The sequence below is a fragment of the Manis pentadactyla genome, chromosome 3, assembly GCF_030020395.1.
Source record: "Manis pentadactyla isolate mManPen7 chromosome 3, mManPen7.hap1, whole genome shotgun sequence".
NCBI lineage: Eukaryota > Metazoa > Chordata > Mammalia > Pholidota > Manidae > Manis > Manis pentadactyla.
Genome location: NC_080021.1, coordinates 190,921,420 through 190,935,676, shown reverse-complemented (window position 1 = coordinate 190,935,676; position 14,257 = coordinate 190,921,420). Strand labels below are relative to the sequence as shown.

Here is a 14,257-nt window from a genome sequence, read left to right as displayed (position 1 = left end):
CCAACATTTGTTGTTCCTAGTCTTTTCTATGTTGGCCATCCTAACTGGTGTGAGGTGATATCTCATTGTGGTTTTAATTTGCATTTCCCTGATAATTAGCAATGTGGAACATCTTTTCATGTGCCTATTGGCCATCTGAATTTCATCTTTGGAAAAGTGTCTGTTCATATCCTCTGCCCTATTAAAATCTATTTTTTAATAGGGTTATTTGCTTTTTGGGTGTTGAGGCATGTGAGTTCTTTATATATTTTGGATGTTAGCCCCTTGTCAGATATGTCATTTACAAATATATTCTCCCATACTGTAGGATGCCTTTTTGTTCTGCTGATGGTGTCCTTTGCTGTATAGACGGTTTTTAGCTTCATGTAGTCCCATTTGTTCATTTTTTATTTTGTTTCCCTTGCCCAAGGGGATGCGTTCAGGAAAAAGTTGCTCGTGTTTATATTCAAGAGATTTTTGCCTATGTTTTCTTCTAAGAGTTTTATGGTTTCATGACTTATATTCAGGTTTTGTGACATATATTACTTTTCTGCATGAGGTTAGATAATAATCCAGTTTCATTCTCTTGCATGTAGCTGTCCAGTTTTGCCAGCACCAGTTGTTGAAGAGGCTATCATTTCCCCAATGTATATCCATAGCTCCTTTATTGTATATTAATTGACCATATATGCTTGGGTTTATATATCTGGACTCTCTAGTCCATTTCATTGGTCTATGGGTCTGTTCTTGTGCCAGTACCAAATTGTCTTGATTAATGTGGCTTTGTAGTAGAGTTTTAAGTCAGGGAGCATAATCCCCCCACTTTATTCTTCCTTCTCAGGTATTTCTACAATTTTTAAATATTAAATGCCTAGCACTCAATAAAAATATACAGGCAGATGAGAAGACAAGAAAATACTCAGAGCGGGAGAGAAGTGACAATAAAATGGACAGGTTATCTAGATAATGTGTTTTCAGAAAGAGACTTTAACTATTCTTAAGTGTGAAAAAGTAAACTATGCTACTCTTCATGTAAGAAGGCGATATAAGAAATTATACTGTGTCTGTTCATTTGTATAAAATAAATATGGAAAAGATAAGCCAGAAATGGAGGATATTTGATACCTACAGAGATGGGGTGGGAAAGGCATAGGAAGAAGAGAGGAATGGGAACTGGGTAGTCCAGGGATGAGGAGGAAGCAACCAATATGTCCTTCAGTAGTTAAATAGACATAGTGTGAAACATCCAGACAATGGAATAATATTCAGCACTAAAAAGAAATGAACTAGTAATGAAATGAATGCTAAAATGAAATGAGCTATTAAGCTATGAGGATATTCCTAAGTAAAATGTTACTTCACCTGCATGAATATAACTAAGGCTTATTACTGAGTAAAAGAAGCTAATCTGAAAAGGCTACATATTATATGATTCTAACTATATGACATTCTGTGAAAAAGGTAAACTACGGAGACAATAAATGGGCCAGTGGTTGCCAGGGGCTCGAGGGAGGGAGGGATGTATATGCAGAGTACAGAGGATTTTCAGGGCAGTATGATGGTTAATTTTGTGTTGATTGGGATTAGGGATGCCCAGGAAGCTGGTAAAACATTATTTCTGGGTATGTCTTCGAGGATATCTCTGGAAGAGATTAGTATTTGAAATGGTAGACTGAGTAAAGAAAATCACTCTCACCAATGCAGGTGAGCATCATTCAGTCTGTTGAGGGTCTAAATAGAATAAAAAGGTAGAGGAGAGGCAAATTTGCTCTCTTTGCTTGAACTGGGCCATCTAGCTTCTCTCAGACACAGGCGCTCCTGGTTCTCAGGTTTGCAGACGTGGACTAGGACTTACACCATCAGCCCTGGATTCTCAGGCCTTTGGCCTGGGACTCACACCATCTGCTCCCTTGGTTCTCAAGCCTTCACGCTCAATAAATCATGTCACCTGGTTCTTCAGCTTGCAGACTGAAAATCATGGGACTTCTCAAGTCCTCTATAATCAAGTTAGCCAATTTCTATAACAAATCTCCTTTTTAATATATATCCTATTGGTTCTGTTTCTCTGGGGAACCCTAATATAGGCAGTGCAATTATTTTGTGTGATACTATACACATGCCAAAATCCATAGAATGTACAACACCAGATATAAACCCTCACATAAACTACAAACTCTGAGTGATAATGAAGTGTCAATGTAGACTGATTAACAAATGCACTGCTCTGGTGTAGGACATTGATAGTTGGGGAGTATGTGCATGTGTGGGGCCAGGAGTATATGGGAACTCTGTGCCTTCTGCTCAGTTGTGGGTGAATATAAAACTGCTCTTAAAAGTAAACTCTATTATGAGGAAAGCAAATAAAAATAATGAAGAGATTGCTGGATATTATTAGATACTATTAACCAGTAATGATAAAAAAATATGATTTGGGTATTAATATAGGTAGATTAGTGAGAAAGAAAGGACAGCTAAAAATAAACTGACATATAAAATACATATATATATTAAAACATAGCATTTTGACTTTGTGGTGAGGATTGAGTTACTCAGAGCCCTTGGGTATGAACTCAGAGAGGGACGCTGTACTCCAGAAGCCATCATTCACAAAACCTTCTGCCAGTGTTGCAACCGTGGCTTATTCCATGTATATGGCAGAACAACTGCTTACCCTCTAAAAATAAATTGGATTCCAACCTCACTATATAACAAGTTAAATATGAAATAGTAAAAATAAAAAATATATGTGTTTATTAGATCTTGAAGTGGGGAAAACCTCTTAGCATAACACAAGGAGAAAAATCTCAAGAGAAAAAAAATTAGAATTAAAAAGTAAACTTAAAAAAGACATTCATTTTACATGATAGACTACTATCCTTATTATATAAAGAGATTTTAGAAATATTAAGAAAATAAAAACCAATATAAAAATTGACAGAGGACATCAACGAACAATACAGAAAATAAATACACAAAGCTATTATAAATATGACAAAATTCATTCTGCTAACTAGGATTGAATAAATCATTGCCTAAATGTTTGGAGAGAATTTTCTCTTTTTTCTTCTGAAGGGTGAGACCTTCTGCAACCTCCCTGGAATAAAATTTGGCAGCATGTTTAAAGAGTCATAAAAATTAGAGATTACACAAACTAGATTATACAAAAAACTAGAGTACACAAAAATTTATATGAAAGGTTCTTTAGCTTATGTTCCACAATACAGATATGATTAAACTGCATATGTTCCACAATACAGGTATGATTAAATATATCATGCTGTATTCATAATTTTTTGTAATACTAAGCAGCTACTAGCATTTTGTTGAAAACAAAGAGATAATGTATGAATATCTCAAAACAGGATGCCCACAATTTTCTGAATTAAAAAAAAAAGTTCTAGTAGAAGGATTTGTACCAAAGTGATAACAGTTGTTTATCCTAAGATTAGGGAATATTTTTATTTTCTTCTTTGTTCTTTTATCTGTTTAAAATTTTTTTGTAATGCATATTCACTAATTAGGAAAAAAAATGTTATTTTCTGTTTGAATAGAAAGTACCCCACTACAAAAAAAGGCACAACAATTAAAATCAACTAAGATGTGGGAAAGAACCCAAAATAGAATATAAACAATAACAAACCTAACTGTATTACAAATAAATAAGGTAACCACATAAAAGATGAAGAAGAAAAGAGCTGACTGAAGTAAGTCTGTAAAACCATATTTTGCCTGACTACTTTAATACTAAGTACAAAACAAAATGTATGTGAATACTGTACTCTAGTTAGTTTCTCACAGGGGCATGGGTTAGCAATTCTGAGACTATGTGTATACTAAAATTGAACAAATAAGCATATGTATCATAGATAACAGGAGCCAGACCTTTCACTGTTGGAGAAAAATAATTCAAATAAAGAAAGACGCTAGAATAAAACTGCTGTTGAATCGAATTTGAGGTATCAGTATGAATTCATGGTTTGTGTGTATATGTGCATGTGTGTATAATACACATATACACAGACAGATGCAGAAATAGATATAAATATTTCTTAGCTCTGTTTGCTGAAAGGGTGTAGGAGCAGTGAGACTCCAATCGTAATGTATCCACCTGTCACACAGATCTTGGTTTCTAATACCATTCTTCAACAAAAAGAACCAAAATTCCTTGGAGAAGTGATTGATTCCAGGGCTTTGAGCAGGGGAGAGATATGATGAGATTTTATTATTTTGAGAAGATCTGTTAATGGAGAAGAAATTGTATTAGGGGAGTCAGAGTAGGTAAAACCAGTTAGGAAGCTACTGCATAGTTCATGTTAGAGATGAAGATAAGATGTTACATAGATTATGTGGTAGTGGTGGATGAGAAAGAGAGAATAGACCTGAAAGATACTTAGGAAGTAAATGTAACAGATTGGACATGGGTGGTAAGGGAAAAGAAGATAATTATTAGATTTTACTCTTAGATTGAACATAGAGACGATGAGTATGTCCATCTGTGGCCAGAATAGAGAACGAGTGCACATAAAATCTTCATCAGTTTTGTCTTAGATTGACTGAGTTTGAGATGCCTTTGGGGTTTCCTAAGTGAATAACTGAATATACATAATTGGTGCAAAGAAAATAGGGAGTCTTCGGCACATAGGCAGTAATTGAATTTGTCTTAGCCTTTGTACGTATACAAATGTAGGGTCCACTTATACTTCCACCAGTCATACCCACACTAGCTCTGGCAGCCCATATGGTGAGAATAAGAAAACACCAGGGATGGCCCTTAAAACAGTGAGTTTCTCCTTCACTGACTCTTCTGAAAACCACATTGGCTCAAAGACAACTTTACTTCGCCACCTCCCACAAGCAATTTTGCTACCAAGTCACCTCAGTCCTCTCAAGTTCATCTACTCTTCACCCTGCTGCCACTGTGTCTTCCAAATTCATCTTCCACCCAGCAACAGTGATATTTCTAAATATTATATCTCCTTTCTCCCCCTCCTTTTAAATTATAATGAGGTTAATTATTTATAGAATGCTTTAGGCACTGTGTTTAAATGTTTTCATGGGTTATCTCAATGTTTATGATTTTCCAAGACAGCCATTATTTCTTTTCTACAAATAAAGAAATGGAAGCATGGAGATATTAAGTAACTTGATCAAGTGGTGGGATCTAAATGTGAACCTAGTTTACTTGATTCTAAAGCTTGTGCAGTACTTAGCCATTATGTTCTCCTCACATTGTAAATGACAAGAGAAGAATCACTCTGAGAGGGAAGAAAGAAATTACCTGCTAAGAGATCTCAGGCAAACCCCTCTTTCAGAACCTCAGTTTCCTGACTTGAACTGAGGAGGCTGTGTAGATGCTTTCTTTCTAAGGGCCCTTAAGCTCTAACATTCTCTACTTCTAGGAGACAGGATGGAGAAAAACAAGGGGTCCACATTTCCCACCCCTGGGTTCCTGATGTGATTCCCACCCCTCAAGGCCACACTGATCAGCTGAAGCAGTTGTGACCCTTCTTTATGTGGCCAAACATAAGTGGCTTGGGATGTCCTTTGCCCAGTTATGTTGGGGTTTCTCAGAAACACCATGCTAGAGAAGTTCTAGTCATTGGCCAATCTTGATTCCTAGAGTTATTTCCCTTTGCATTCTAGTCTTTCAGGTAGGTCAGTGAGGGTAAAGACTGCCCATGAAACTGGAGCTCCCTCTCCTTACATCTGTATCAGGCTCACTGGCTTCAACTCTCCTCAAAGTCTGCAGGCCGGGCTTCCCGCAGGTCCTGTTTGCATATTTGAATCTGGTTCTTCCCAAAGGTCCCTTACTCAGAATACCACTTCCTGCCCTCAAATGAATGAGTTCTCCTGCTTCAACATTATTCTAGAACAGTAACTTAAAAATTTTTTTAACAATAGCCTATTTCAAGAAATAAATCTCACATTGTGGTCCAATATACTCACATACATGTACATATACACATATACATACACAAACACACCTATGTACATAGACATACAACTGCAACAAAACTTACTACTTTTATAACGAGCAATATACTTGGATATTTTCTATTGTAGTTTATTTCATAATAACTATCCTGGTCCAATCCACTAAGTTCATTTCATGAGCCCTACATGACTTAAAAATAATTATAAAACCATGTACTAGGACACCTAGTACACAAGAGCGAAGAGAGAAAGTCTAACTAGTATCAGCCAGCACCAATCACCAGACATGTGAAATAAGCCTTCTTGGGCTTTCAGCCTGGCAACCCTGTAGCGGGCACGTGAGTGAGCCCATGCAGTTCAGCAGAAAAACTGTCCAGCCAACCCAAAGAATTGAGAGAAATAATAAATCATTGTTGTTTTAAGCCATTTAGTTTCAGAAGTTGTTTGTTATGCCATTAGAGAAAACCAGACAGAAACCGATACCTAAAAAAAGAGAGATGCTGGGCCTAACGAACACATGCAGCACTGACTTTGGGACTGGCTAGGGGGCGGAAGCTGGGCGGGCAATAAGGAGGCCGTTCGTGAAGGCCGGAACAGCAGAGGAGAGGTGGCTATTGGAGTCTGGAGAAATATGAACTCCGTTATCCACTGGCACAATAATTGGCAAAATTGTCACCTTCAGTAACATTAGAAGATGGAAAATAAACCTAATGGGCTTTAGATATGGCTTAGAAGATATCCAGGTGAAATGCTGAAGAAAATGTTAATGGCCTTTTTTTAGCTGCATATGGTAAGGTGTGAGAAGAAAGAAAGAACTCAGTTTGCAAGAGGAAATATAGAGAGCCCATGATGTGTTGGGTTAGAAAAGAAAACTTTTCATATTTTCATTCTTCACAGCCAGCAAGAGAGTCTCATTGTATGATATGACCTAAGGATAAAGGTCACATCAAGAGTACGGCTGTGTAACTCTTTATTAAGACCTCAAAAATATTTAAGATGGTCCTTGGTAGGTACTCTCAGCTAGACAAAATTCTAAGAATCTCAACTGGATTTCCCCATAGCAGCCTGAGCCACCCAAAGTAGCCACCCAAAACCTGTCCGAAAAATAATTATGACTGTGGTTTTGGAACATGGAGTGAACCAGTCAGACTGACAGGAAACTCATGATGTTTTTGTGATAACTTTATCACTGAGAGTACCACAGCTTGAGCTCCTGAGGCAGTTCAAAACAAAAAGGAGCCTCTGGAGCCCCAATTTCCTATAGGCAGGAAACAGGCTGAGAAGGCCACGCAGTTCCAAACATGGGCCAAGTCTTATTTGAAAGAAGACTTCTCAGAGAGCAGAGCCAAAAATCCAGATGGCCAAGAACCAAGAATAATGGAATAGGAAACACCACATGGGGTAAAACCAGATCCTAATTAAGGAGCAGTCCATACTTCAAAGTAGGGCCCTGCTAATGTAAAATTGGGTGGCTTTCAGAACTGTTACAGACTAGTGGCTATGTGCCTCCTACTGTGGTTATTCTGTCCCCTATATCACCATTGCTTGTTGGGTGTGTGTGTGTGTGTGGGGGGGGTTGATGTTTTTGGTTGACTGGTCTCTGAATCAGAAAGATTCACATTTAGGGAACCGAACCTTGACATCTGGACATGAAACAGGTCTCGAGATCCCAGACTTTAAGCTTAATGTGATAACTGGGATGAGATTTTGGGACGCTGAGATAAGGGTGAGACTATTTTGCATGTGGGAGGAATGTGAATAATCTATGACCAAAAAAGAATTGTGATAGATTGTTTAGTAGCCAAAATTATTCTCGTTCTAGTATGCACAAAGGTTGAATCTATTCTTCCATATTCTTTAGTCTGGTCTGGTCACATAACTTGCTTTGATCAATAGAATATATGTGCAAGTTTTAGAGCCTATTCCTCAAGAGATCTTGTAACTTAAGAAAGCCTTTGCTTTCTTAGAATGATGTCCTGAGACCACTATGTAAGTAAGCCAGTCTAGCCTACTGGAGGAGTAAAGCAGAGTCAAGGAATCCCAGCTGATAGCCAGCATCAACTGCGAGACATTTGTGTCAGTCTATCTTAGACCATCCAATTCAGCTGATCCTCTGCCTATATACAGTCACATAAATGAGGCCAGGTGAAGCCTGCAGAGGAACTGCCCAACCAACCCACAGAATCACAGTCGTTCTAAGCCATTTAGTGTAGTTTGTTACATACCAGTAGACAGCTAAAGGAAACCTGATCTTAAAGATACCATAGTCTAGTGGAGAAAATAGACAAGTAAGCCAGTAATAGCAGTAAAAGATCATGAACTTTTTAATAGGGGAGCACTGAAGAGCTATGGGAACACAGAACAGGAAAATAAAGCCTCATTTGATGGGGTGGTATGGATGTATATGGAGAAAGGTGCATTCACTCTGAGATCTGAAAAGTAAGAGGCACTTTTTATCCATATGTATAGAGGGAATATTATAGATGAAGACCCTAAGCTAAGAAGGAACTTGAGAAATTCAAATGGCTGTCACATCATGGGAGTCTAGTTAATGCTGGTTGATGAATAAATGAATGAATGTATGACAAAGCATCAGACTATCCTTAGGTGTATGTTACTAATGCGCTGTTACTGTAAAGTGGGTCTTGGAATTATATTCTGGATGTATTTGTGGCCATTCATGTACACTTTTATGTAGTTGGTCTTGGCTACGTCAGCTGTGAGGTTTAATAATGGTAGTTACTGAAGAGCTACTATGGGTCTTGGGCTGTAATAAGTACATTATTTTATTTCTATTCATAACTGCTTTGCAAGGTAGCGAGTATAACCTCATTGCAAGGAAATTAAGGTTCAGAGAGAGAGAGATTTAACTGTCCAAGCCTTGTATTAGGTGACCATGAGATACCATAGACTCTTTCTGGGGTCCACAAGATCAAAACTATTTTCATAATAATATTAAGACATTATTTGCCTTTTTTACTATGTTGGCATTTGCACTTGGATTTCTGGAGGGTTCTCACCATTCTCTGATAAGAATGGCTCGATGATGTGTTTACAATGGTTTGTGCAAATAATACAGTTTATGCTGAATGCCTGCTTTCCTTTTGGGAGTTTGGCATTTTGTTATATGCTAGGCAGAGGGAACCTATGTGACTGAAATCCAGCCTGGAGTCCTAGCCTTACATGTGTTTTCTTGGTAGACAAGACGTTGCCCAACTGGATATCAGAATTCATTGCTGGAGGAAGCAAGTCCTGTGACTCCACCAGGAAGACTCTTGGAAACTTGTACCAGGTTTCCTCCAGCCTTTGCTCTACATGCCTTTTCCTTGTGCTAATTTTGCCTTGTATCCTTTTGTTACAATAAAGTGTCGCTGTGAGTACAACTATGTGCTGAGTCCTGTGAGTCCTCCTAGAAAATTACTGAACCCAGGGGTCATCTTGGGCACCCCCAACACATTAAGCAAAATCCAAATAGGATAATCTCCAAAAATCCATGCCAGGATATGTCATATTAAACTACTGAAAACTTAAGATAAAGAAAACCTTGAAAGCAGCCAGAGAGAAATATTTGACATGTTACCTAGGAATGTTACCAAAGAACATCAATTCAAACCACAGTGGATTTCTCACCTGAAACCATGGAAGGCAGAAGGAAGTGGCAGTCTTTTTCACGTGCTAAAGGAAAAGGCCTGCCAGCTGTGAATTCCATGTCTGGTTTAACAATTCTTCAGGAGCAAAATGAAAACATTCTCAGACAAGGAAAAGTCAAAGAATTTGTTGCTAGCAGAGCTACCCTTACAGATCAGCTAAGGAAAGTTCCTCAAACAGAAAGGAAACGACAAAAGAAGGAATCTGGAGCACAAGGCAGATAGAACAACATAAAAACCGAAATGTGGCTACGTTAAACAGACTATCCTTTTCCTCATGAGTTTTATAAATACGATGACTGAAACAAAAATTTTAACACCATCTGATATCCAATCAATGATATTTAAAAGTGGGGAAGGTAAAGGTGCCTAAATGGAAGGAAGTTTCCACATTTTACTCAAAGTGGTAAAATGCTGATACTAGTAGACTGTCGTAAGTCCCTTGTAATATATATTATATATGTAATGTATAAGCACACTGCAATACTCAGCAACCACCACACCACAACTAAAGAAATTATATACTCAAAAACTCTATGAATCAGTCAAGAGGGAATCCTAAAAGGTGTTCAAGGAACCCACAGGAAAGCAAGAAAAGAAAAACAGGAATGAGAACCAGAGACAATGTATAGAAAATAAATAATAAAATGGCAGACTTAAGTACTGACACAATTACCTTAAATGTAAAAAGTCTATATATACCACTCAACAAAGCCCACAGTCCATGGGTGGGCATCAGATAACAAAGGCAATACACCTACCATTTGGCTTTCGGGGGTCTGTTCCCTGCAAGTCTGGGGAAAGATGCTGCTCCTTCTGGGGAGCTCTGCTTGGAGACCCTCTGCCTGGAGACCCTCTGCAGGCCCTGTGCTCAGGGCCCTGGGCCATGTCGCTGGTGGGAGGCTGTTTGCTGGGGGTCCTGCCCTGCCTGAGGGGCTCAGCCTGGGTGCTGGGCAGACAGGGAGGGGCTTGGGGTCTGGAGGAGTCTGGGCTCAGCCATCCCTTCTGCAGCTCTGCTTCTCTTCGCTTGTTTTCTTCCTCTCGCTTCCTGGAAGCAAAGCCAAGGAGGAAAAGGAAGAAGTTAAAGGAGTGTCTTTTGTTCAGGCCTTGTAGCTCAAAAGATGATGGATCTGAAAGAATCTTATAGATCAATCTTTGCCCTATTGAGACGCACATGACAGGCAGCCATGGAACTTTTCTGTGAGATACAGCACATTCCCAAGGTATGTGTGCCCCAAGTTTGCATGTGATCCCTGGAGCTACCTGTAACTACACCCCTTTTTCTCCTATTCCAGAAAGCACATCAGAATGCAACTGAGGACAGTTACAGGGTAACCTTTAATCCCTATGTTAAAAAGACCATTGGCAGACCTTAATGATTATACAACAAGAAACACTTACAAAGCTCCTCACAGCTGATTATAACCCACCTGACTATGCAACACTGCCATTGAGAGTTCTAGCTGATGAGTCAAACCCACTTAGTTTGCAGATGAGGTCAAGAAGGTAGGATGATTTTCAGAAAGTCATATACAAATAGCTGGTGGCTAAGCTGGAACCTTCGGGTAGCAATGGAGTGTAAGAGGACTGGCCAGGAGAAGCCAGATCTAGAAAAGAGTGGGAGTGGGAGGCAGATGGGTCTGAGGCAGCCCAGGGCCAGAAAGGAGCAAGGTGCTTGAGGATGAAGAGGCTGTGTGAAGGATAGGATTTCTTTGACCTATGTCATTGAATTGTAGGGATTTCCAAGGGAAAGAAAGGAGGAAGAAAACCTCTGATCCTCTCCTGTGCTGGACACTGAGGACCACAGAATTCAACCCTCCCTTCAGGAAACTTCTACTCAGAGGGGGACAGTTAGAAAACAAATACCTAACATATAATGGAAGAAATGTTACAATAGTATGCTTGCATAGAGGAAGCAGTGACTGATTTCTTCTGGTGGAATCCAGAAGGCACCAGCTGTTGATTCTCAAAGATGTGCAGGAATTTGCCAGGCACATAGGGGCACATGAGGACTTCAGTTTGAGGGAGTAGTTTGGGCAAAAGCAAGTAGTGTGGAAACACTGGGTCTGTTTTCTTTCTTCTGATCTTTGAACAGTGCTTGCTATACAGCAGGCACCCACTATATATTTGCTGCCCAGATGATTCGTTTACTGCTCAGGAATAGAATTTGGTAGCCACTGAAGGGTTCGGTTCAAAGTAGAATATGAGGGGGCAGTGGAGAGAAGCCTGCACTGGGAAATAGAAAAACTTTTCTGGTCCTGCCTCTGCCCATAACCACAAATGACGTGGAGTGAGTCACTTTTCTGTTTGGAGATGCAGTTTCCCCATGTCTAAGAGGTACATGATAGTGCATAATCTGGAATTGATTTAGAAGTGTGTTTAGAAACCAGATACCTGCATAAAATCTGGGATCTCTTTTGCAATGAGATAGGTTTCTTTTATCATAGTAGCTGATATCAGAGTCTTTCTTTTGGGGTACTAAAATATTTAATTTTACATTAAACTTTTATTTAATTTGGGGACAGGATTGAGTGCTGGTAGAAGGTGAGACCTTCAGGGCCTAGGCAGTGACAGGCTCCAAGGTTCCAGAGAAGGGGGCTGCTGTGTCCTGACACAAAGAATTGGTCTGAGGCTCCTGACAGGGAGGGAAGAAATGAAAGAACAAAAGAGAAGGGAGGGGAAAGATGACAGACTGGGTCCTGCACAAAGCGAGGGCTTGGGTGAAGAGACTCGCCCCACGGGGAGGTGACAGACAAGGCCTTTAGAGCTGTGCTCCGCATGTTTTCATCAGCTGCATCCCCTGAGAGCTTGTTAAAATCTAGCTTCTGGTTCAGCAAACCTGGGGCAGGGCTCAAGATTCTGCCTTTCTAATAAGCACCCAGATTATCTAGGTGTTGATGGTCCTCTGACCACACCTTGAGTAGCAAAGCTTCAGAGAATAAGGAAAGTCTCATATGGACTGTGAACCATATCATTATGGGATATGAAATATGATTCTCCTCAATGACCCCAACTTTTTGTAAGGTCTACCATGCTCATGCATGCTTTTTTATAAGCAACTTGACAAGTTGCAGAGCTAAGATCCTAGACATGGAAGCAAGAGTGGAGGCAGAGACCCAAAGCCAGCAAGAAGTCACAGAATTCAGATTTCTGCAAACTGCAGACTGTGAATTCAGATTTCCTCAGATTGCTGACTATGAATTCAGATTTCTGCAGACTGAGGACTGTGAATTCAGATTTCTGCAGACCGTGGACTGTGTATATCAGCAAAGCTTATTTAGATCTCAAGGGACAAGGAAGACAGAGATGACAGACATCTGGGTTATACTTTATATCAAGGATTGTCAACTGCCTTCCCTGTGTGGTGAAGCCTCTGATTCGGGGCCCTGGCTTGCTTATCTAATAGCTTCCCCCCAAGTCCCACCCCAGAGAAAGTGGCCAGATGGGTTGTGCTAACTTCTGTATAGCGCTCATGTTTTTAATCGCCTTTGGTTTTGTTCCATGCCTTGCCAACTGCTGACCCCTGAGTGCTGCGCTGCAAGTGGCAAGCGAGTGAGTAGGACAACCTGCCACCATCGGTGCCTGAGATTTCTGTGGGTGCTAGCAGGTGCCATTTCAGCATGAGCTGTCTGGGACAAGGCTGCTTTTCAGAAGAAGGTGAAAGCATCTGAGTGGCTGAAGTGCTGCTAATTGATCTAATAGCCTTGCTCCTGGCGGGCAGAGGGAGCGCTGATGAACAGAAATGCTTCAAGAGAATATTGGTCCTTCAGCCTGACACACAGGCGTGGCTGCCTGGCTTGGCACTGCATGGATCTCACTGCCATTAAGAGGGCCTCTGAGGTGATAAATTAGATTTTTATTTTAGCGGCCATCTTTCTCTCTTTTAGGAAACCAACAGCTTTCCTTTTCAATTCCAAGAAGCCAATTACAATCAGCCTTGGGCAAACCTGTCACTGTAGACCTTTATGGGCCTCCAACAAAGGAGCCACAGGACAAACAGGGGATCCAGCCTTTTAGCATGATCAGGAAGTCTAGGAAGCAAGGGGGTCTGCCTTCCTAGACTTCTTCTTTGGAGAGGGAGGCTTGCAGGAGGGTGTTGTTTCATTTTGGTAGAACCAAGTAAGCAGGCTAGGGAGAAATAATGTAATGTAAAATAATGTAAATATACAACTAGGTCCTCAGCTTGTGAATAGAAGTAAATTAATGTTTTAGAAAACTTGATACATTTTGAATTTAAAAAACCTTCCAGGTGTCACATAGCCCACAGGTGTGCAGTTCTCCAGAGCTGTGGTTCTTGGTGCAAAAGATAAAAGTTATCACTGGAGAATAGTGGGTGGGATTAGAAATAGGGATCATGAATATGATCCTATTTTATCTATACCACTGTCTTAATACAAAAGCCATAACAGCAACACACACACACACACACACACACACACACACACACACACACAACTCCCGAAAGCAGAACATGATCCCACATGTATGACTCTCCTTGGGGGAAAAAGGTCCAGAACCATTGCTCATTTTCTGAGTTTGAAAGAATCACAGTTTTCTCAGGTTACTTTCCCTTGCTAGATAAGGAAACTGAGGCAGAGAGGTAAGTGGCTTGCTCCAGGCTACATGGTAAATTATATAGAGAGTTGAGCTAGGACTCAGCTGCTTTACTTTCCTATAAAATTTGTCTCAGTGACAGG

General features: G+C 40.1%; 1 protein-coding gene across 7 annotated transcripts in view; it reads right to left on the bottom strand.

Annotated features, from left to right (window-relative positions):
• The window catches only part of INVS (inversin), a 134,937-nt gene that overhangs the window by 25,046 nt on the left and 95,634 nt on the right, over positions 1–14,257 (bottom strand). For all 7 annotated transcript variants that reach the window (XM_057498887.1, XM_036888378.2, XM_036888381.2 and 4 more), the window contains one exon: positions 10,322–10,608. In XM_057498887.1, coding sequence (XP_057354870.1) covers positions 10,322–10,608 — 287 coding nt within the window. The remainder of the gene's footprint in view (positions 1–10,321; positions 10,609–14,257) is intronic.